The 21799-nt window shown below is 43.8% G+C and overlaps 1 protein-coding gene across 7 annotated transcripts in view; it reads left to right on the top strand.

Moving 5' to 3' along the window:
• The window catches only part of PHACTR4 (phosphatase and actin regulator 4), a 126835-nt gene that overhangs the window by 75033 nt on the left and 30003 nt on the right, over positions 1-21799 (top strand). Inside the window, exon 1 of one of the 7 annotated variants that reach the window (XM_032802905.2) lies at positions 20192-20740. The exons of 4 other annotated variants lie outside the window; for them this stretch is intronic. In XM_032802905.2, coding sequence (XP_032658796.1) covers positions 20695-20740 — 46 coding nt within the window. In that variant the 5' untranslated portion in view covers positions 20192-20694. Of the gene's footprint in view, positions 1-20191; positions 20741-21799 lie in introns of those variants that run through there. 2 more of the 7 variants (XM_075060776.1, XM_032802903.2) reach the window with 2 other exon arrangements.

Below are 21799 nucleotides of genomic sequence, written 5' to 3' on the forward strand. Positions count from 1 at the left end.
GTTAAAAAAAAGAGGAGGAAGGAGTGGTTTATAGGATATAACACTTGACTGATAGTTTGCCAGTGTGAATCCAGTCCAGGTCAGTAGTGACTACAGGTACTACCTGATGACTGGGGTCTTATATGAAATGAGGTGGACGTGTCAATCCAGTATTTGGCGGGGAGAGGAGTCCACAAGAACCACAGAGAAAAGTGGCACTAACTGACACCTTCTTGCGCAGAAAGTCTAAGGATTTAATTGGGCATGTAGACGGTATTCTCCTCTTTGCTCCAGCGATGGTCACTGCAGGTTCAGGGTTGAAGCACTTTGAGCAGGACATTGTGCTAGGGATGTACTTGCCCTTCTGCTGCTTGTTGTCACCTGATCTCCAGAAACACTGAGGACCTCCATCTCCAGGGCCATCCATCTGGCTCCTTTCGCCACCCACACTTATTTTCACATGAACTTATTACACTTTAAAATGGAAATAAATGGTGGGGCGAGGACAGCACTGTGCATTGATCTCCACCCTCTGCGTTTGCCGGGGGACTCGGATGAACAGACTGCTTCTGATTTGGAAACCAGCGGTTCCTTGAACTTGCTTTAGTGTTACTTCTGTATTAGACAGCATTCAGGTGGGGAATCCCCTTCTGAAGGTTAAAAGTCTAACTAGAAGTCAGCTGCCTATAGGTAGATGTAAGAATAGACCTTTACTAATTGTGCACGGACATCTAGAGGAAACCTGTCTGAAAGCTTTCGCGTGCTTCTGTGCAAAAGAGCTGAAGATGCACTTCTGAGTTTTAGACTAAAGCTCTGGAGATGTCCTGCCACTGTTGTGAATGGTCTCCTGTTTTGATCTGTAAAGCAAATTAACCGACAAACCATCAGAATGTTAGAATACTTCAGTGGTAAATTTCATAGCTGTTACCCACTTTCCCCACCAATTTCCTTAAGAATGGCAAGCAGCCAATGAGGAGAATATCACGACCTTTTAATAAAATACAGTAGAGAACACTTGGAAGCGTTATCATAAATTGTTAAATTGACTACACTTGTCAGGTTAACAAAGTACCATGGGATGTATTAACCTGGCGGCTTTTTGTTTGTATTCTTAAATTTGCAATGGGTATTCCAGTTCTTAGTGCAATTGTTTACTGAGTCTTGGCTGTGTGCTCCGGGCAGCTAGATGAGAAACAGTAAAGGGGTCGCTACTTGCCACGTTTGCAAATGTATCAGATCAGTTGTGCACCAGTCAGTTGATCCAGCAATAAAAGGAATCCCAAGTTGAAGTATGGACTCTGGCTTCTTTTCTTTCCAGGTCTGGAATTGCAAAGTTAGGTGCTGAGTATTTAGAGACTTGGTAACTTTGCAGTACCCCATGTCCAGTGACTGATAAAGCGGTTAGAGCACATAGCCAGGTCTGCAAAAAGCAGTTTGTACAGATGGTTCTGTGTTGGAGAAAGTGCAAGTCAAACTTGCTATTTCATGGTTTAGTGGCTAAGCTGTGGACATACTGGCACTGACCTTTAGTTTTGCTTGAACAAGGTATACGGTAGCGAAGGTCATTGTGGGCGTCAGAAGATTTGAATTCTATTTTGAAGTCTGCCTTTTTCCTTGGATGGCTTCCAGTTCCACTGCCACCCTGTCTGGAGGGTTTAGATGGGGGAAGTTAACTAAGTTAGGCGAGTCGTATGTGGGGGAGTAATCTCTGTTTGGATGCAGGGTAAGTGGGAGCTTTGGATAAGTGGAATTATCTTGTACCACTTTTTTAAAAGAATAGTCATCTTCCCTGATTTCCTAAAGGCTGTTTTGCACAACAACTCTGTGCTTAAATGGCCCACAACTGTGGCTGAGGCGAAACTCATGCAGACCTGGCTGTTTTCTTTTTAAGTAAACTGAACTTTGTCTCTCCTTAGCGTTACTGCCCTGGTGCTTTGTGAAGAGCATCAGCTGAACAAAGCTGCGTTATGGGCGCCAGCATGCTGCGGAGTTAGTGCCGATCCACAGTGAGGAACTCTGCTTGGTTTCTAACTGTTCTTAGTTATATTCAGGGCTGTCCTTACCCATACGCAAAGCATGCAGCTGCCTAGGGTACCAGGAAATTTGGGGCACCAAATTTCCTGCTGCCCTGCTGTCATAAACAGATAGCTAAGGGTTAATGTTTCTTTTACCTGTAAAGGGTTAACAAAGGGAACCACACACCTGACCAGAGGACCAATCAGGAAACCGGATTTTTCAAAGCTCAGGGAGGGAAGTTTTTGGGTGTGTGTTTGTTTTTTGTCTGTGCTCTCTCAGCTATGAGAGGGATTTCTATCTCCAGGCTTTTTTAATCTTCTGTTTCCAAGTGTAAGTACAAAAGGTAGAAGACAACAGGTTTTTATATTGTTTTGATTACTGTTGGGTTTTTAGTTTTTTGCCCGAAAAATGTTTTAAAATGTATTTCTTTTTGAATAAGGCTGTTTTATTCATATTTTTCTTTTAAGCAATTGACCCTGTATATTGTTATCTTATATAGAGAACATTTTTATGTCTTTTTCCTTTCTTTTATATAAAGCTTTCTTTTAAGACCTGTTGGATTTTTTTTTCTAGTGGGGACTCAAGGGGATTGAGCCTGCAGCTCACCAGGGAATCGGTGGGAGGGAAAAGGAAGAGGGGAAGGTAAATTGTCCTCTCTGTTTTGTAATTCAAGGAGTTTAAGTACAGTAATCTTCCAGGATAACCCACGGAGGGGAAGCCTGGGGGAGGAAGTAAAGCGAAGATAAGGGGAGGGGGATTATTTCCCTTTGTGGTAAGACTCAGGGCATCTGAGTCTTGGGGTCCCCCAGGGAAGGGTTTGGGGAGACCAGAGTGAGGCAGACGCTGTAATTCCTGTCTGGTGGCAGCGATATCAAATCCTAGCTGGTAATTAAGCTTGGAGGTTTCATGCTAGGCACCCACATTTTGGACGCTAAGGTTCAGAATTGGGAGTTATGCTTATGATACCTGCGCAGCTGCGTGCTGCTCCAGCCCCTACTCTGGCTCTTCCCCACCCCCAGTCCCCTGAGGACTCCAGAAACGGTTGGGCCTGCACTCACCACTCACACCCGGTAAGTAGAGCGACCTGGCCCCAGCCGCACCCCCAGTGAATGCTGGGGTGCGGTTCCCCTCTCGCCCCAAGCCTGGGGGTCAGAGCGGGCTAGGGCCAGGTCACTCCACTTCCTGCAGGAAGTGGCCAGCCCCCGTCTTGTTTGGAGGCCTGGGGCGGGGCTCCACACAGCCCTCCTGCAGAGGTTTGGGGTTGGGGCTCCACACATACCAGCCCCACCCGTGCGCACAAGAGGACTGCATAGGGCACCAAAATAGCTAGGGACGGCCCTGATTATATCGCCCCTGTTGTCATCTCCTTATCACCGTTTCTTGAGAGCACATTGCAGTATAACCCTGGTCCTGACTTCTGAAGCTGGTTTTAGCCCCTTGAATACTTTTCAGCATAACAAGCAACCTGTAGAAGGCACCTGGCACTCTCCTTGGAGCTGTAAAACTCTTACTGGTCTGTCTGTGCCTAAGGAAGAATAATCAATGTTCATGACACTGACAGATTTTAAAATCATTGATCGCCTCTCGGGGTAGGGAGTACTTCTGTCTAATTCAGGCAGCTTCTACTTTGCTTCAGAAAGCATGTCCTCTAAACTACCTTGAAAATGGGAGGCGATGCTTTTGTTGCTGGACTACAATAAAGGGTTTCTTATTAATCTCTCTCTAAAAAGCAATTATATACTCATTTGAGTGATTAAATCCAACTGTATTCAGTGACCTTTTGGCCTGTCTCAAGGCATTAGGCTTTAAAGTTTATTACTAAAGAGGGTCCTGGATCCTTTGTGGACTCCTATCTAGGTATTTATCTGACCCTCCTCCGTAGTATCAGAGTGCTTTTGTTTGTCATCCTTGCAACACTCCTGTGAGATACTGAAAATTACAGAAAGGGAACTGAGGTGTAAAGCAGGTTAATGATTACTGAGGCTTTTACATTCCTCTCATCTCAACTTGAAGTGCTGCGGTTTGTCTGTTGTCTCAGTTGAGGACTGCACAGGGCTCCCCTTAGAGGCTATCTTTAGTGGATTGGGTTTGTCCATTTCTCCCCTCTCCCTGAATCTGAATGCACTAGCTTGGCAGAATTTCACATTTACCCTGGAAGTTGTCCTGGCTTGTGTGGATGTGTCTTCGCTGCAGAGAGGACCTTAAGTGATCAGCACCACGGTTAGCCTAGCTCGGTTGTAAGTGGACGTGGGAAAACAAGACTCAAGTCACTCTGTCCTCACTGGTGCTGCACTCTCCAGTGTGTTGCTAGAACTTCTTGGGTCATTTCTCATGGTTCTTGGTGATGCAGGTAAGCTGAACCCCTCTGATTCTTTCCCAGTGAATTGTGGAGGAACTTGTATGTCCTTTCAGGTAGGTGGGAGATTGTGGGAAGGCACTGGAGGACTATCAACACTCAAGTGGTATTGCCTGTGTCCTCTCTGCAAAGTGGGTTGTAATCTAGACCCCCAGCTAGTCTGGATTGAAAGCACCACCATCGTTGGGTGAGAGGGTTTTAAGTGTGAATGGGAGCTGGGATAGGAGCAACACCCAAGTAAGAGCCTAAGGCCTTGGCTACACTGGCGCTTTACAGCGCTGCAACTTTCTGGCTCAGGGGTGTGAAAAAAACACATCCCTGAGCGCTGCAAGATACAGTGCTGTAAAACACCAGTGTAAATAGTGCCGCAGCGCCCCACGGGGAACTGGAGTACGTGCAGCGCTGGGAGAGCTCTCTCCCAGCGCTGGTGCTGCGACCACACTCGCACTTCAAAGCGCTGCCGCGGTAGCGCTTCGAAGTTCCAGAGTGTAGCCAAGCCCTGAGTTAGCTCTGCAGTGGAGACCAGTAGGAATAGTAGAATAGTAAACAGTGTCCCAGAGGAGCAGGAGACCAGGTAGCATGTGCAAGGGGGTAGGGGGAGGACAAACAGGAACCTGCACAGCATGTTCCAGGGGAGAAGGGAACCCAGAAGCTGGGCTGCGTGTGCAGGAAAGCGGACAAGTTGTAGGGGAGAGGGGGGAAGGGATCAGCAAGAGGCATTCGACATATCTGCTTTTCCATGGCACTCCTCACAATAACAGCAAAACATCTGAAGCATTACTGAATGGATACTTGCAGTACCCCGGGTGGTAAATCATTACTGCTATCCTCATCTTGTAGAGGGGAAACCGAGGCACGGAGATTTAGTGACTTGCCCAGAGGAGTCTGACAGAGCTAGGAACAGAATTCAGATGTCCTGAGTCCTAGGCCAGTGCCTTAATCACAAGACCTTCCCCATCCACTCCAGGGAAGGGTGAATTACAAGAAGGAGGTAGAAATGAATTGAAGAGCAAAAGGAGACTGATCAGTCCTTTCTGAAATAGCGCTTCCCAAGCTTTGCCTGCATGATCCCATTGTCAGACTTACTGATCCCCTCAACCTCCTTATTATATCACTACGCTCACTGCTGGAGGCTGAGCTGGAGGCAGTGCTGTGCGAGCCCTAACAGGAATACGTGCCAGACAAAACGGCACCCTCCCTGCGTCATGACCTTGCGCGCATTGTGTGCCAGGTGGCATGTACAGAGGATGCCGTATTGTAGAGCAGGTCCTGACGGTTTGTATCTTCAGTCAGGTTCATGACCCTGTTTGTTGATGGTATGGTCACGCTTGAGGTCACAGCCCCTGGTTTGGGAGCCGCTGAGCTAAACACTTATCTCATTCACAAATGCTCTTTTCTAGCTAAGCGATTGCTGCAACTGCCATGTGGTGGTCGTGTGTCTGTGAATGGGAGAGGAAGTGGCTAACTGGACTCAAGATGTAATCTACACTATGAAAGAGTTTAAGAATCCTTGTTTCTGGTCACCTGGCCTTCCCCTTAGTACTTACAGCCCAGAATTATTAAGTGTGACATATTATGATCTAGTTACTTGAGCATCTTGTGGTGCCAGTTTGTTTTCTGTTCGTTCTTGTAATCTAGTGTTCGTACATGACTTGGCTCTGATGTGTGTAATGACACCTGAGCAGTTAGATTAAAGCCTGTGACATCTATTCAGTGGTTGTCTCTGCAAATATGCTCAAGGCTAACTTGCTAGGTGTACAGAAATTTTCTGTTGTGTATTTGAGTGCATTTTATAGCTGGTAGCTGTGCAGTTGGACCACTAGAGGGCAGATGTTACTTAATTTGCAGTTTGTAGGCTGTGGAAATGGAATGGGTATATTTTATTGGGGAGAAAACACTGGTTTTTTGCCTGATTTTTTTTTTTTTTCAGTTGTAATGAAAGGTTTTACTTTTACCGTTAGTGGCTTGTCAGTGAGTCAGACTCATCTCTTTGCTTTGTAAAATAGCTGCTGAATGAAGTGAAGGTTTGCCTAATATCTGTCTCCTAAAGCTGTTTTTCTGATTGTGTTCCTTGTCGTGAGAAGTAAAGTCACAGACAGTCTCCATTCAGAATCTGTTTACTAAAAGACTATAGCAATTCCTGAAAAACCAGGGATTTAGTATAGAAAAGCTGGTAACTTTGGCCCCAGTTCCGGAATTTGATCCATGCAGGCAGACCCTAACCCTGCATAGCATCCATTGATTTCACTGGGATGATGCATTGGTGCCTGTATGGATCAGACAACAATATCAGGGCCCTTACTTGTAGATCTGCCTGGTTGCATCTTCCATGAATAGGTAGTTTAGCTGAAACTGGAGCATGATTTAAAAAAATAAATCCAAACCAACAAAACCTGCAGTCAAGTTGCAGCCAAACAATGGTGGCAACGAATGCTGAATTTTACTGGCTGCGAACCAGTTTTAAATCTTGAGTCTGGCTTGAAAGCAGGTTATAATTGCTTGAGGATAGGGACGAAAGAGCAAGGGAGGCATAATCCATGTTGTGCTCCACAACAAAAGCCTTCTCCTCCCTGCACTTTGAAATGCGGAATTTAATAATTTCTGCACATTCTGAACAGAAATCTTGCAGAAAGAAAACAAGGCTCAGTCCTTTATATTTCCACTGTGGTTACCCCCCTCTGACTAGGAAACAGCCCCATGCACCGTTTGCTTTGTTTGTTGGGTTTTTTTTCCCTTCTCCTTCTATGCTGTGGCTGCAATAAGGGATTAATTTGCAAGGCTCGCCTTCCAGTGAGTCATCAGCTGGCAAGGAGAATGGGTTTGGAAGCTTAGGGAGCGATCCCCATTAGATGAGTTTGCAGTAATCTGATTCACAAAGGGCGGGTTACCTTACACAGAGGGAGCTTGGGATGTGTTTATTATTTTCTCTGAAGGTTCCTCTAATTTGATAAATGTTTTAATAGCAGCAATAAACGTTACCTTGTGTGTTTGTTTCAAGGTGTTCATATAAAAGTGAAAGAGACTTCCTCTATGCCATTGCCTTAGGAGTGGCTTAAAGGAAGAGTAAACACAGTCTGTGCTATCCTTTTTTTTTGGCTGCTTGTTGAACAAGACAGTGGGATCAGAACTGAGAGCTTTACAGTAAGTGTTATTATTGAATCATAGATTATTAGGGTTGGAAGGGACATCAGAAGGTCATCTTGTCCACCCCCTGCTCAAGGCAGGGCCAATCCCCAACTAAATCCCCAAATGTCCCCCTCAAGGATTGAACTCACAACCCTGGGTTTAGCAGGCCAATGCTCAAACCACTGAGCTATCCCTCTCCACTGTACAATGCTCCACTGCTCTCGAACTTTAGTGAAGATGCTACTTCACCGACAAGGAAGTTCCTCCCATCTGCATAGTTAGGTTCCTCTTACGGAGGTGTATTATGTTGACAGGGCAGTCTAATGGAAACCTCAGCGAATGCAGTGTCTGATCGTCAGACACTTCAATAACGAGGGGTCGTTCTACAGTGCGTTTCTAAGAATTTGACAGTGCAAGAAGATAAACCTTACTTTGTGGGCATTAGAAGCATGGAAATGAGCTTTTTGTTTCATTTTCTTTGTGCTAGGGCGGCGTGCTTCCTGTCATTCACTGTTTTTCTTTCCAGATGCATTAATACACGAAGCAAGGTTAGTGGAATCATAGAAGTTACAGATGGATAACGCCCAATTAGATCAGCTAGTATCTGCAAATGTGGGATCGTTCTTACAGACTATTTAGTGGGTTGTCCAGTTTAGGTTTTAAATTCCAAGCAATGAGGTGGGTTCAGCTCCCCTTGAGAGTCTGTTTCAGGGATGTCAGGGAGCTTTTCTTGATATTCAGGTTCTGAGACTAAATTTGAATTCCAGGGGACTTCTTCAGATTTGTAAAGTTTGTCCTTTTAATCCTTCAGAAACTGCTTACGTTACTGGCTATCTTTGCATGTGGCAAGCCTTTTCCCCCTTCTGGGGGGAATCCTTAAAGACCCACTGAAGCCACAATTATTGACATTCAGTGAACCCCATAACGGCTTTCCTCTGGAAACTGTGTAAAATCAGTTTGAAGACATAACTTTTGTCAGTCTTTTCTCACCAGCTTCTGTCCATACCATGGTACCAAATACAAAATGAAGAAACTCACTAAAATCTTACCCATAAAGGGCTCTACTTTCCACTACTTTTAATGATCTGTTTAGAATTTTTTTTTTAAATTATATGGATGTGATCCTCCATTGCCCTGCACCTGTGCAGAATGTTCTACTCTCTGCGCTTATCTAAATAGCTGCTTATCTAAGGTGCTGGGCAGTGGAAATATCACGGCATGGGAAGTGATTGTTCTTCCCTTCAAACTGAGAGAATGCTAAAGTATGGGGGGATTTAGACTCCCATTAGTGCTAATTAAGCAAGTAGACACTCAGTCCCTTGGTGCAGGGAATACAGACGCTGTATTGGGCTAAAGTACCAGTGTATTGCAGGGACTAGGTAACATTTTGCTTTGGGGAGGAAAGGAAAATATCTCTCTGAATGTAATTAAGTTGAAAATGCTGACACTAATGAATTACACAAGCTTCATATTGGATGAGGGGAATCCCCCACTGAATCAGTGACATGAGGGCTTTGGGAGTGAAATTCTGCAATTAGGAGGGTCAAATGATGCTGACCATGAAGTTAATCCCATTCTCTCTCTGAAATATTGAGCAAACTGCTTGTGCCCTCTGTAATGGGATTGTTTCACCTAGTCTGGTGTGTGCAGTGTGTCTCTATTTGTATTTTCTTATCTCTACCATCCCCGAGCCTGGAGTCAAGTTTGTCTAATCCTCACAGAGAGGCTTATTCTTCCAATGAGTTGTATAGCCTAGTTCACTGATTTTTGAGTTGAGAAAATTTATCTGCTGGGAATGGACATGCTGCTGTCAGGAACATGGAAGACGCAAGGAGCTATGTTATGTTCACAACATGCAAACTAAAATTAGATAAATACTCTTTCTGGAAGATTGCAATTTCTTTATTTCTTAAAATCCAGAGTCCTAACATACCAGAACCAAAAACACACACAGAGAAAACAGACTCTGTAAAGCAGAGAGGCATAACTCACCCCAGCTTGCTGTAAGCTGGCTTTTGCTGACTGACTGACTGAAGACCCAGATCATAGGCTTCCTTACAGAGCCGCTTAACCTGCAAGCCGCACCATGAAATTCCTTACCCTTAGAGTGAGAGCTCAAAATTTTAACACAGCTTTGCAAAATTCCACAAACTCAAATTGCAATTCTACTCCAATGAATGACTAAAATACCCTCTTCTTATGCAACATCCTCCCTGTGTGTCCTCATGTATTTCCCTTGGCACTAAATGCATTACTTATTACTTAATGGAGTTCTAGATTCATGGCGAAATTATGTCCTCCATTAGGACAACCCCAACTGACTTCTGGTTCTGTTCTTAGTTACAAAGATGTAACTGTAGACAGAACTTGGTCAGCAAAATATCTTATAGGCGATGAAGAAGCAGGATTCAGAAAGACAGACCTAGATTGACTTTGGACATTAAAACCCCCCTCCCCCTTTTTTTCTTCTTCTAAACTGAGCTGGTTCTGTTGTGATGCAATAAAATGGAACCCCCCATGCAAGGCAGTTTTTTAGTGATGTTTGAGTAGAACGGCACTGTCACGCTGTCTGGAGTGGCTAATGACTGTGAGGGCTTCTTCTGAGCAAACACCCCAAATTGATGTGCTCTATAATTAGATTTCACCAAGCCAGTGACAAATGTGAACTTCTTGGACACTATACCAGTCTTATCATGGAGTCACAGACTGTCCCCCCTAGACCCTCCAGACTACCTTGCCACCCAGACAAACTGGACTTTGTGATAAAAGGTCACTTATACCAAAAATCATATCACACTGATATTGCATCCAGTCCCAAGAGACCAGTCACTTGCCTCAGAGCAATTTGTACGCTAGATCTTACATCAAAGATGCTGTAGCCAATTCTGTAGTAAACTAACTAAAGGTTTATTAGCTAAGAAAAGGAAATGAGTTATTGGGAGGTTAAAGGAGATATCACCGTTTGTAATTGCAAATAGTGGCAGTATGTAATTAGCTGCCAGTTTCCCAAAAGTCTTTTCAGGGTTCTCAGATTCTGTGGGGATCTCCATTTCACATCTGATACACCTCCCTGTAAGAGTCCAAACAGTTCAGAGATGCAGGATCTTTCCTTGAATCCATCTTTCTAGCGTCTCACAGAAAAAAAGCTGACAGTGTCATAATTCACATGGGCTTTTCCTTTGATGACCGAGAGCGAAGAATGCATTTTGAGTCTTGGACCTCTGGTCATCACACACAATGACCATTTGCTTTGAAATTAGCTCTTTTTGGTTACAGTTCTTCATTTGCATTCCACAAGGCTTCTTTCTTGTTTGGTGGGTTATTTAGTTAGTGGTATACACAATATAAATGTTTGCGAGTACATTATAATGCCGTATACTACATTATTATACTACAGATAAGTGAAAATAATGCAAATAACATCCCGCTAGTTTTCATGACAGTTAAACACACTTACACACTTAACAGTGACTATGATCTATGCTAATATACAGGTGAATTGGCCTGGGGCTCTAGCATGAGTTGGCGTCTGGTCTGCCAGTGTCATGGGCACTTTACATGAATACCCAGTAAGCAAGCAGATGTTTTGTATGGCAACCAAAAAGATCCCCAAATGCAGGCAAGTCCCTATAAAGGGCTGCTTGCTTTTAGTGCCAAAGTTTTTGATTTTACAATAGAGATTTTATAAACATTTAAGTGAAAATGATTTTTTGTTTATAGCACGGCTGCGACCTGCCTTTCCCCAGGCTCTGTAAGAACACGAGGGCCAGTGTCAATAATTGCCCAGCGTGTGGATCATTTCTCTTTACAGAACAGGAATAACCTCTACCCCTGCTATGACCTCTCTGAGGGGAGTCTTTGGGCCCTACCATGTGGCTGCAGGAGGAGCAAGCCACTCAGCTGCTGATGCCCTGCGGCATGTGGAGGCAGTCCAAGACTCTTGGCAACAGTTTATGCTTGAAGAACATTGGAGCTGCACCTCTGCTCCTCCTAGCTTCACCAAGAGAGCACCCTCAGCTGATGTAACAAGGGGTGCGGCCTGTTTAGTTGGGAGCCTAATAAGACTAAACTCTAGCATACCAAATGTAAACTGCACTAGAGACCTGGCCTGATTCCTGCCTGTGTGTATCCCTATTAAATAAATTCTGTGCCGCAGATGAAATATAACAGCCATAGCAAACAACTTACCTTAAGAGTAAGCCTGTTAGTTTGACTATGCCAAAGTTGTATTCCTCTATCAGTTTATTGTGGATCTCCAATACAGAAGTTCCTTGGGGGGGCGACAGAGCGAGGAGCATAGTGTTGCTTTGTACAATACATATTAGCGTGGAACATCTTGACCTCTTCCTGTCCTCTCTCGCCAAGCAAGTCCATTGTGGACCTATCTGAAGGTGGGGATCCTCTCTACAGTACAGTAAAATGTATTTCATATCAAAGTGTTATGCAAAGCTCCCCAGGAGATTAATCACTACATGCAAATGGAAGTGATCTCTGTGCGTTGCTGTCTCACACAGACATGTAGCAGCAAAGTGTAAAATCTCCAAAGGGTGCATTGGGCAGAGGCGAGGGGATTCAAACACTACAGCTCTGACCAGTCCAGTGTCTTAGAAGTATGTTCACAGCAGCAGGGTTAGCACTGCAGTTCCTGTGCTTCAAATCTTTTCTTCCGTTGGCCAGCAGGATCTGTGAGTAGCCCTGAAATTGTCTTCAGCCTCATATGCAACCTTTGCCAAGTCCGCTCTCTTCAGGAGTGACTTTTGATTGTGACTGAAAGGATTGCACTATTCCCGTGAATCCTTTTTGGCTAATATTTTGGTCTGATTCTATTGGTACCCAATATTGTGGTGGTTGGTGCTAGATTCCACTGTGAGAGGACAAGGAAAGGCTTATGTGGAAGGAAGGGGAGGATACTGGACATTACTGGGAAAACCTGTATGGTGACATCTGGAGAATGGGCAACTTTGTAGCCCACTGTTACTTTCGCAATGATATAGTCAGTCAGATCTCCTGATCTCAGACAGTGTTATCTCATCTCGACTGTTTCCTTTAATTATGTAGAATGGCCTTGACAGTGTAAACAATTGCCATTGCATTGTTTCAGAAGCTAGATGAGTCAAACACAATGCATAAGCAATACTGGGAAGCCAGGCCTGCATCATATTTGGCATTTATAGCATTCTTCCATCTCCAAGGTGCTTGACACGCATTGATCGTCCTCACTCTGAGATTTTCTCCAGGAGGTAACCTTAGGCTAAGTGACTTGTCAAAGGATATAGAAGATTTGGTGTCAGGTGGTGTTGGACTCAGCAGCTCTTGACTTCCACTGCTGTGTGCAGGACACTAAACACCGACTCTGTCAGTTTAAAATACATGGGGAAGTTCTGAGCCTAAGCCAGGAAATGATCACAATAGTATTATTTGTTATCCTTAACAGTTGTCTCCATTGGTCAGAATTCAGGCATTTGTCCGCACACTTGTCCCTCACTGTGCGAGGAAGGAGTGACTGGTGGCTGTACAGCAGTGTTCTCAGTGAGGGTCCCTCACCGTGTCTTACTAATCACTCTTACACTTGTATGGTGCTCTGGACACTCACCATCCAAGTTAGTCCTCAATAGTTTTATAAACTGTATTAATCTGAGTGGCTAGATCATCTCCTTAAGTGTTATCTAGTTCCTTAGGTAAATATAGAGTGGGACCTGTATTAACTTGAACCATGAAGTTGATAAACTGGAATGGTTCCTTTTGGAGCAGTGTCCGTATTAGTCAAATATTTATTCATGAATGGTTTCAGAAGGCATATTTGTGCAATAGACAAGGAGATCAAACCTGTAATTATGTGCTAGCTTCATGCTGGTGGAGATTCGTAGTAAAACAGACTTCGCTTACAGAAGGAAGCTTTTAAACGTTGTGTTTGTGGATATAAAATACTATGCTGTAGTTGGGAAATTTCAGTGTTTAGAGATGTTTTGAGTTACGTAGGTGAAAAAGTATCTTCCTCCCTGAATTTCTGACTCTTTACAAGTGCTGGAGTTTAGCCAAGTCTATTTGCAGTTCCTTTTAAGAGTCAAACTGTGGTGGGGAATATTGGTTTCTCTTCCAAATGTGTGTGCCTCAAATGATCAGAAGCAGACACTGTTTATGCCTAACTTGTCTTGCATTTTAACAAGGGGTTCCTAGTCTAGTCAATTAAAATCGAGCAGGTGCCATGTGGAAGTTGGTTTTACCTTAAAAGTTTAAACTAAAGCACTTTTATCCATTTCCCTAGTCAGAGCCAAGTAAGTGAAGGATGGTAAGATTCTCTCGCATTGTCTGGTTCTGTTTTGCCATGTTTTATTAACTTACAAAAAGAGTGTAACTTTAGTATATCAAATTCTGAGTAACTTTAGGAATGAGGGATAGCCGAGCTTCTTTCTCTGAGGTATACGCATAACGAAGGCACTTAAAGTTAGCAGAGTAAACGCTGAAATGTTTCATGGGGTGACCCCTTCTAAGGCATTGCAGCAAAAGGGGGGAAACCTAGGAAATAAGATTTTAGTTTGTGTAGAAAGCTCTCCCCACCACTCTTCTCTCTGTTACCATAGGCAGTGGGCGGGAGGCATTCAACTCAAGCTGATAGTTTGCCACCTTGATGCACCAGACTACAGTAAAGTTAGTTGGGATGGTATCTTAAGTACTTCAGAATGATACGCAGAGCAGGCTTGTTAGCTGTTGGGCCACAAGCTGTATTTATGCTGACTAACTTCTAGGGTTAAAGCTACATTTTTACTATGTTTAGAAGTTTACAAAGGATTGTAGCCATAAACATCACTAGTAATTATTAGCCTTTATAACTTCTGCATATCTAGTGCCTGGCCATACTAGTCTCTTTACTATCCTAAAGGTTGCAAGAAAGGTCATGCAGCTTTGCTAAAGGAGCCTGTTTTTAGTTTTGCTATTTTTCTGCATTCAACTCTAAGCTCTTCAGGACAGGGCTCACATACTTTGTGCTCAGTAAAGTGCCTACCATAAACTGGTGATCTAACTCTCTCTGGTTAGCATGTTCGCACTATTTTGCAGGAATTATTCCTGTATTTTGCCAGCCGAGTGTTGGTGTATGAATATATTTTGGTCTTAAAAGGAAAGAGAATGTACAGCTCTTTCTCTTACTATTCCCCTTCATCCCCGTGGTTTGCATTAGGAGGAACTAGATGACCTCCTGGTTTCACTCTGCATATCTTGCTTCTGGCAGCTCTTGCTCTTTGAGAGAGGAGATGGTGATTTTAAATGAGTAAAAGGGTGGGGGGGAGGGTTAGAAGTTGTTTACCTTTAAGTTTTCCATTCTTTGAAAATTATACACACATTTCCATATTCCAGTTTGTTGTGCCCTCCAATAATGCAGCTCGAATGTGACAGATGGGCCCCCTACACCTTGAGTGTCAGTGGAACATGCTGTCACTTAGCTGTTTGTGTGGTCCTTTGCTGGAGTGTATCCTGCTGCTGTTCTGTCATCAGCTTTTGATGTAAATGTTATTTCAGAATGCTCTGAGGAGCGGTTGGATTCTGCCGAGGAGAGTCCGTGGCCTAGCGACAGTATAGTCATGAATCCTTGAAATTATCATAACTTAGCCAAGATGTGGCTGGATCTCAAAATATAAGGAAGGAGTGGTCTATTGTCCATCAAAAATATTGAGTACATTTTAACTATGATGGCTGGAGAAGAATGAAAGAAGACATGTCAGAATCACTCCACATAACATCTGCTCTTATTCTGAATTGCATTTCTGAGCTTTATCCCCATTCTCTAAGTAGAAAAAGGCTTATGGCCATAGAACCACGGACTTGGCACCCAGGCATCTATACACAGAAGTGGCATGTAAGCATTTTAGCTGGGATTGTGACACGGATTTGCAAGCAGCCTTGGTGCTCTAGCCACCTGGCCAGCATAATTCTTAGATGTATGGCCTACCTAGCACTGGTATCCAGTATGTGTTAAGTAGAGAGCAGCGGGACTATGGCTATCCTCAACTTGTTGGATCACAACTCCTCCTGCCTTTCACTTTGAGATCAGGAAGAAGCTGGAGTTTTTGAGTAATCACTGGATACGAGGCCAGCAAACTGCTCGAGGAAATAAGAGTTTCCCAGCTGGAAATTTAATAGGAAGTTCACAAGGAAAGCAGGTGACCAGTAACTAGCTTACCGCAGTGACCTCCTAGTGTGCTTCCAGCACAGAAAAGTGTGGTCAAAGTATCCAAAATCTAAACAGGATGCCACTTGACTTGTGTATAAACTCTTTCTGTTTCCACAGAGGGTGATGGGCTGAGCGTTCTCGTGATCTGGGAGAAGAGGAGGAGATCACATGCTGCATTAACTGTTGTGACCTTTTAGACTTACTACCCACCTTTCCAACCACTCACTTTACATTGGTTGGTCAGTCATAGCTAATACCTTTTCCAAATGTTTGTGCAAAGTGTAATGGGAAATCAAGTCAAATGGCTTTCCTAGCACATTCGAGGAAGCTGGAGGTTGAGCCTGAGACTCCCAGAGACCATGGCAACTTTTACAAGTACTCAGCATTCTGGGAGTCTTTTAGTTAATTCATTTCTGTGGAATCTCCTAGCTGTATACAAAATCCTGCAGACTGTCTAGCATGCAGTGAAAACTTTATCCTTCAATTAAAGTGAACAATGATTGGGGGGAAGGCGGGGTGGTGGTGGTGGTGGTGTGTGTGTGTGTGAGAGAGAGAGAATTAAACAGAGAAACTTTGTTAAAGTCTGTCCAGTGTGTTATCACTTCCCCCTCTTTTCCCCACTACTGATCTTTCCCCTAAAAGGATGTTTATAAATCCAGTATTGTTTCCTAATCTTTTTAAAAATTAGTACCTTTACCTTGGGGTGAGATCCCTGTTTTTTTACCTAATCTCCCTGTAAGGTATGTTGTTGCTGACAAGCTCTTAAGGAAAACACCCAGTATCGTTGGTTGGTTTTGAATGGACAAGTCAAGCTTGTGTGGAGTGAGTAATGCAATTCTCCCTTCTTGAACTCTGCTAGGGCTGAATCACAGAGCAAAACTTTCAGAGTCACCGTTCTGTTTCACATGACAGTCAGAATCTAGAGTGTGAACGTGTGTCCCCACATAGAGTAGCTAGTGCTTGTGATCATGATGAGTTACCTTTACAGCTTGAAACTCTATGACCCATCTCAAAGTGGAGGTACGTAACAACCAAGTTCTCAAGTCAAAGTGGTTTCCTTTATATAACGCCAAAGAGAAGGCTTTCTGTGGAGGATATCCTCAGTACCTCTCTAAAGCCCGCACCTAGCCACAGTTTGCAGCTCTGTGCTGGGTAATCAATATACTCCTATGTTTGGGAGCAGGTATCAACACTTCCCCTCTGGGAAGCATTACTATGAGCAGTGTTGTCATCCTCCTTGATTATGATTTATAAGAGCTAGTCTATGCTCAATTTTTGTACTATTTTAACTAGATTGGCTTAGAAACTATATGGAAAAAGCTGTGCCAATAGAGGTACCTTTATATTGTTGTTATAACTGCCGTCAACACTAGAGAATTGCACAAAAGTAGCTCAGTGGTTGGAGCATTGGCCTGCTAAATCCAGGGTTGTGAGTTCAGTCCTTGAGGGGGCCATTTAGGGAACTGGGGTAAAAATCTGACTGGGGATTGGTTCTGCTTTGAGCAGGGGGCTGGACTAGATACCTCCTGAGGTCCCTTCCAACCTAGATCTCTCTCCTTTCCCCGCCCCCACTGTTGTATAGTTGACTTTTGCTGGAAGCTCCGGGGAAGTTTCATTAGACTCAGTTTTGTTTATAAAAGGGCTTGAAGGTTGACTGTTGCTGCACAATAGCTACATTTGCTGTCCTGTCACTGAGACTTTATTGGACTAAATTCAGCCTTGCAATTCCCACTTAGTCACCAGGAGTAATTATAACTTAGACCATGTCTGAATTGCAAACTTTTGCTGGTGGAAGTGATGGCAATGTGAAGCCGTTGCAGTTAGCATGTCGCTCATATGCGTGCGTACTTGGCTCCTTGTGTTGATGCTGCACCTACTCACCAGGAGTGCTTGTGTCATGAGCAAGGGAAATGAGGAGGGAATTGCTCAGTTGCATGAAACTGAGTACAGTATAGAGCAATGGCAGTACAGTACCCCACTGTAATGGAAAATACATGGACACACTTACCCAAGGTTCCTTCCCCTGCATCGGGCTTGCTTGTGCTTGAGTTCCAGGACTAACCGCTCTGTGGCATATCTGGACACCAGCCAGGCTTGGTCAGCTGGGCAGTTGCACACAACAATGGAGACAGCATCTAGATGTGCTCGCCAAGCTGGGCAGTCACGGGGGAGAAAAGCATTTAAAAAATTCATGGATCTTTAAAGGGGCTTCCAGTCTCCACGGCCCCAGGCAGTGGAGTTCACAGTTGTGACCAGAGCGGTCAATGTCAGGCATTGTGGACAGCTGCTGGAGGACTGTTAGGGTCGACGTAAGTAACATGGCATCAACAGTCACACTGCATGAACCTCAGTACATCGACCATGGCTCAGTGCCTCTTGGGAAGGTGGTGTAGTGGGGCACTTACATAGGTGGGGGAGATACTCAAGTGTAGACACGTGCACAATTAGGTCAATGCAAGGTGGCTTACATTGGCCTAACTTTGTGTTGTAGATCAAGGCTGAAGCTATGCCCTGAATATGGCCTGTCCTTTGTCTTCAGTGTGCAGGCGTTTCTTATTTTACTTCAAATGGGAAGGGAGCATTGGTTTTTTAACCCTACCCTACAGCTTGCTAATGTGAGACTAGATCAGTGTTTGGTTCCTGTGGCATTTTTTCCATCGCTGAGGGGATATTCTTCACAGACCTTTCTCCAAGCCAGACAACTCTCATCTGCTGATCCAGAGAGAATATGCAGTCCTGTTACCTCTGGACTTTGTCTCCTTTACATAGCTGTGTATTTAAAAGGCTTTCTGCATGTTTCAAAGTAAACAGCTCTTTTGTGAAGTGGAGCAATTTTGTAATTCAGAGGAGTTTAATTGCTCATAATATGGATTCAGAATTCTGTAAAGACACAGTACTTGTGATCCTGTCTGACTCAGCAGCAAGAATAACCATGATACGTTTAATTGGAGTATGAAGATGCATTGTGGGGGGTGAAGATAAGAACAGTGCTTTCAAGATTTTTAACAATTCTGTGGTGGGGGGACGTTTAGACGTGTGTCTGCAAATTCATTACTCCATTTGGTCTTGTTGCTGCCTTGAAACTGGCCATGGAAACAAGAACAATTTGTTCAGCAGGGACAGTTTAATGCAAAGCACGTTATATCTACAGGTAGAGCAGAGGGTGAGCACTTTGCTTTGTGCATGTTTTACAGCTGTGCTTAAAGGCGGGGGAGTGAATCTGCAGGTCACATGATTTCACAGGTAACTTGTCAACATAGACACCAGAGATGCTACCACCTTTTCCCACATGCATTAATATAACTTACTTGGTGACTTTTTATTATAAAGCATGTCCCAAGCTACATACATGCCAGCCAGTCATTGTACAGTACACTGGTGCAATATACCCTCAGAGGTAGCAGAGCAAACACCTGCTCTTATCTAATGCACTAATTTGATCTGTAATATCCATTACGTACCCAGCTACTGGTTTGACGGACTGAGCCCTCATTTGGAAAATGGCTACGTCCTTCGGCCTCCCGAATCAGCTCCCCGTGACCAGTTCGTGTATTAGGAAATGTGATCATTTTGTCAAGTAGAGTGCTGTGGCAGGTGATTTCTGTTCTGTGAAATAGAAGAGCTGTGATGCAGTGGGCTGTCCATAGTGGTGGTTGACTAGAGAGCTGGGTTTGGAGCAGAATGCTACATTGCAAGATGATGCAGCAGTAGACCTTGTTAGAGACACTGTCTGATTAGGTGTTTAAAACAAACTCCCTCACCTATGTTACAGATGTCATTTTGGATTATTAAAACAAAATTTTAAAAACGGCATTCTCTGCTGCTTGGTTTCAGCATTTCGCTCCTTTTGACCACGGAGAATTTCAGATCGTTTTCATTTTTTGCTTTCCACTCACTGTTGTGATGCTGCAATGTGGGAATTTTTGTGGGTTTTACAAAAATTGTTTCCATTTCTATTAATCATAGCTTTTTCTGCAAAGAAAATCTAAATGTGGAGATTCTTCTGTTTAACTCTCCTGTTATGGGTGATAGCTGATTCCTTTCAAGGGGCCCTGTCACATTAGGCAGGCCCCACGTTTAGGTTTTGGTTACAAAACAAACAACCCAATTATATTTGTTGTAATATAAATGTATATAGAGGAAAGATTGTTTTGTTGCAATGCAAATATCCCCGTGCAGTGTTTGCAACATAAACATCACAGCATCATTCTAGTGCATGAGAACCAGAATATAGACTCATTTTGTTTTACTGCCCAAACAGAAGTTACAAAAAAGTAACCAAACAGCATAAGTAATGAAAAGAAAACTCAGGTTTTTACAATTCATTCGTTCTGGACATTTGTAACACAAATTTGTAGGTTTTTTTAAAAATACAGTCTTAACCTTCTGATGCTCCTTTAATTTTATCACATACCAGGCTTTTGTTCAAATATCAGTTGTCTGTATTGTTGTAGCAAAAGGGACTTGATGGGTCCAAACAGCTTATTTTGGTTCATATATTTAGGCCCAGGTATACTGTAGTATCTGGTTGGTTTTGATTGGGAAGTGAAATGGCTACAAATACTGTTTGCAGACTATTCTCTGGTAAAATCTCCCTCTGCCCTCCTTCCTGTTTCTCAGCCTCTTGGTGTGTTCCTGCTAAACTTGATGTAAGGAGCAAAGGGTGTTGATTATTTGGACTACGTAGCTAAGCGGCTAGAGTGGGGTTGGCAGTCTCCTCCCCTGCCTGAGCTTCAGCCCTGACTAGTGTGTGCTCTGGAATGACAGGCATTCCTGCTTGAAGGGAGCTGGCATGGACGCTTATTTATGAGAATCACAAGTGCCTGGGCCTGGGATACAGGAAGAACAGGAGCTGCGGTGGATTGGCTGACACCCAGGCCATTTCCTGAGTTCTGGCAGTCCCCGCTCGCAAGGCTCTGGATTTTCCCCCACCTTCCAGTGTGGATTTCTCTCTTTTTAAAAAGGCTGACGTACTCTCCCAGGGTAGTGGTGTGTGGTCCCCCCGACCCCCGCGCCGCCTTCAGAGAGCTACTTTGAAAAGAGTCTAAGCATGGGGCAGACACTGTTCTCGAGACCGATAAATCCAGCTGCATTTGGTGAGTAATGGAGGGCAAGAGAAGTCTAACAATCTCTGGCTGGGGCTGAGGCAGGGGTTGCAGGTGAAGCTGTGAAGTACATGGAAATGGAATGCTAGGATTGTGTAACCTGCATAGATCGCAATTGACTTGGGAAAATGTCTGACTCTGAGACGAGTAACTAGAGGGGAATTACTTTGTCTCTCTCTCTTTGTGGTGTTTAAACTTATTTACTATGCAACACGTTGTCCTTGCTGATCACCGTAGTCTGGTTCTGTGCTGCATTAGTTAAGGAACTATCTCCGATCTTCCTCGCTGCTGCCTGTCAGGTGCAGGGACGCTGGTTTACAGAGCCCAAGAAAATTGCCCAGATTTGACTGCAATTAAACATTTTATACAGCTGCAGTATGGAAATGATGCAGAATGGTCAACTTGTGTATGCCGTCGCTGAGATTTTGGGGGCACCTTTAATAGTTTGAAAAATGGGCTTGGCAGTCTTCTTTCTACTTGATTCTATCTCTGCCATTTCTTCCCTGCTTTATACAGAGGGATGTCTGTGGTCTTGAATTCTGGGGTACTGATGCTCCGACTACAGGGAGTGGATAAGTCCTGATGTACTATGGATATCTGGCAATTAATCACAAGTGCCACCCCAGTACCTCAAATTTTGAAAGCAGAATTTGATTACTTTGCTGTAGACTAATGAATTTAGCGTAGCATTGGAAGTCTGTCTTGGGTTCGATCCCTGGCTCTGGGAGAGTGCTGTGTGACCTGGGACAAGTTATTGCAGCTCTCTGTGCCTTTATTTTCCTGTGTGTGAGGTAGGGTGAATGCACTTGCTGCATTTCACAAAAAGCACTTTGATACTTGGAGGTGGAAAGCACTTTACATAAGTGTAAATTATTTATTCCCTTTCCATGAAATCAGTTTCTCAGTCTTAAAACTTTGAATGTTTCTGGTGCTTTTTAGGGGAATAATTAGCTTTAGGTTGAGAGTGATTATTTTTCTCCTTACCGGACTTGTTCAAGAGCTGCTAAAAATAAGTGGTGTTGGGGGCAGTAAAACTTCAATCTTCTCTGC

Source organism: Chelonoidis abingdonii, chromosome 25 (assembly GCF_003597395.2).
Source record: "Chelonoidis abingdonii isolate Lonesome George chromosome 25, CheloAbing_2.0, whole genome shotgun sequence".
In the NCBI taxonomy this organism is placed as follows: domain Eukaryota; kingdom Metazoa; phylum Chordata; order Testudines; family Testudinidae; genus Chelonoidis; species Chelonoidis abingdonii.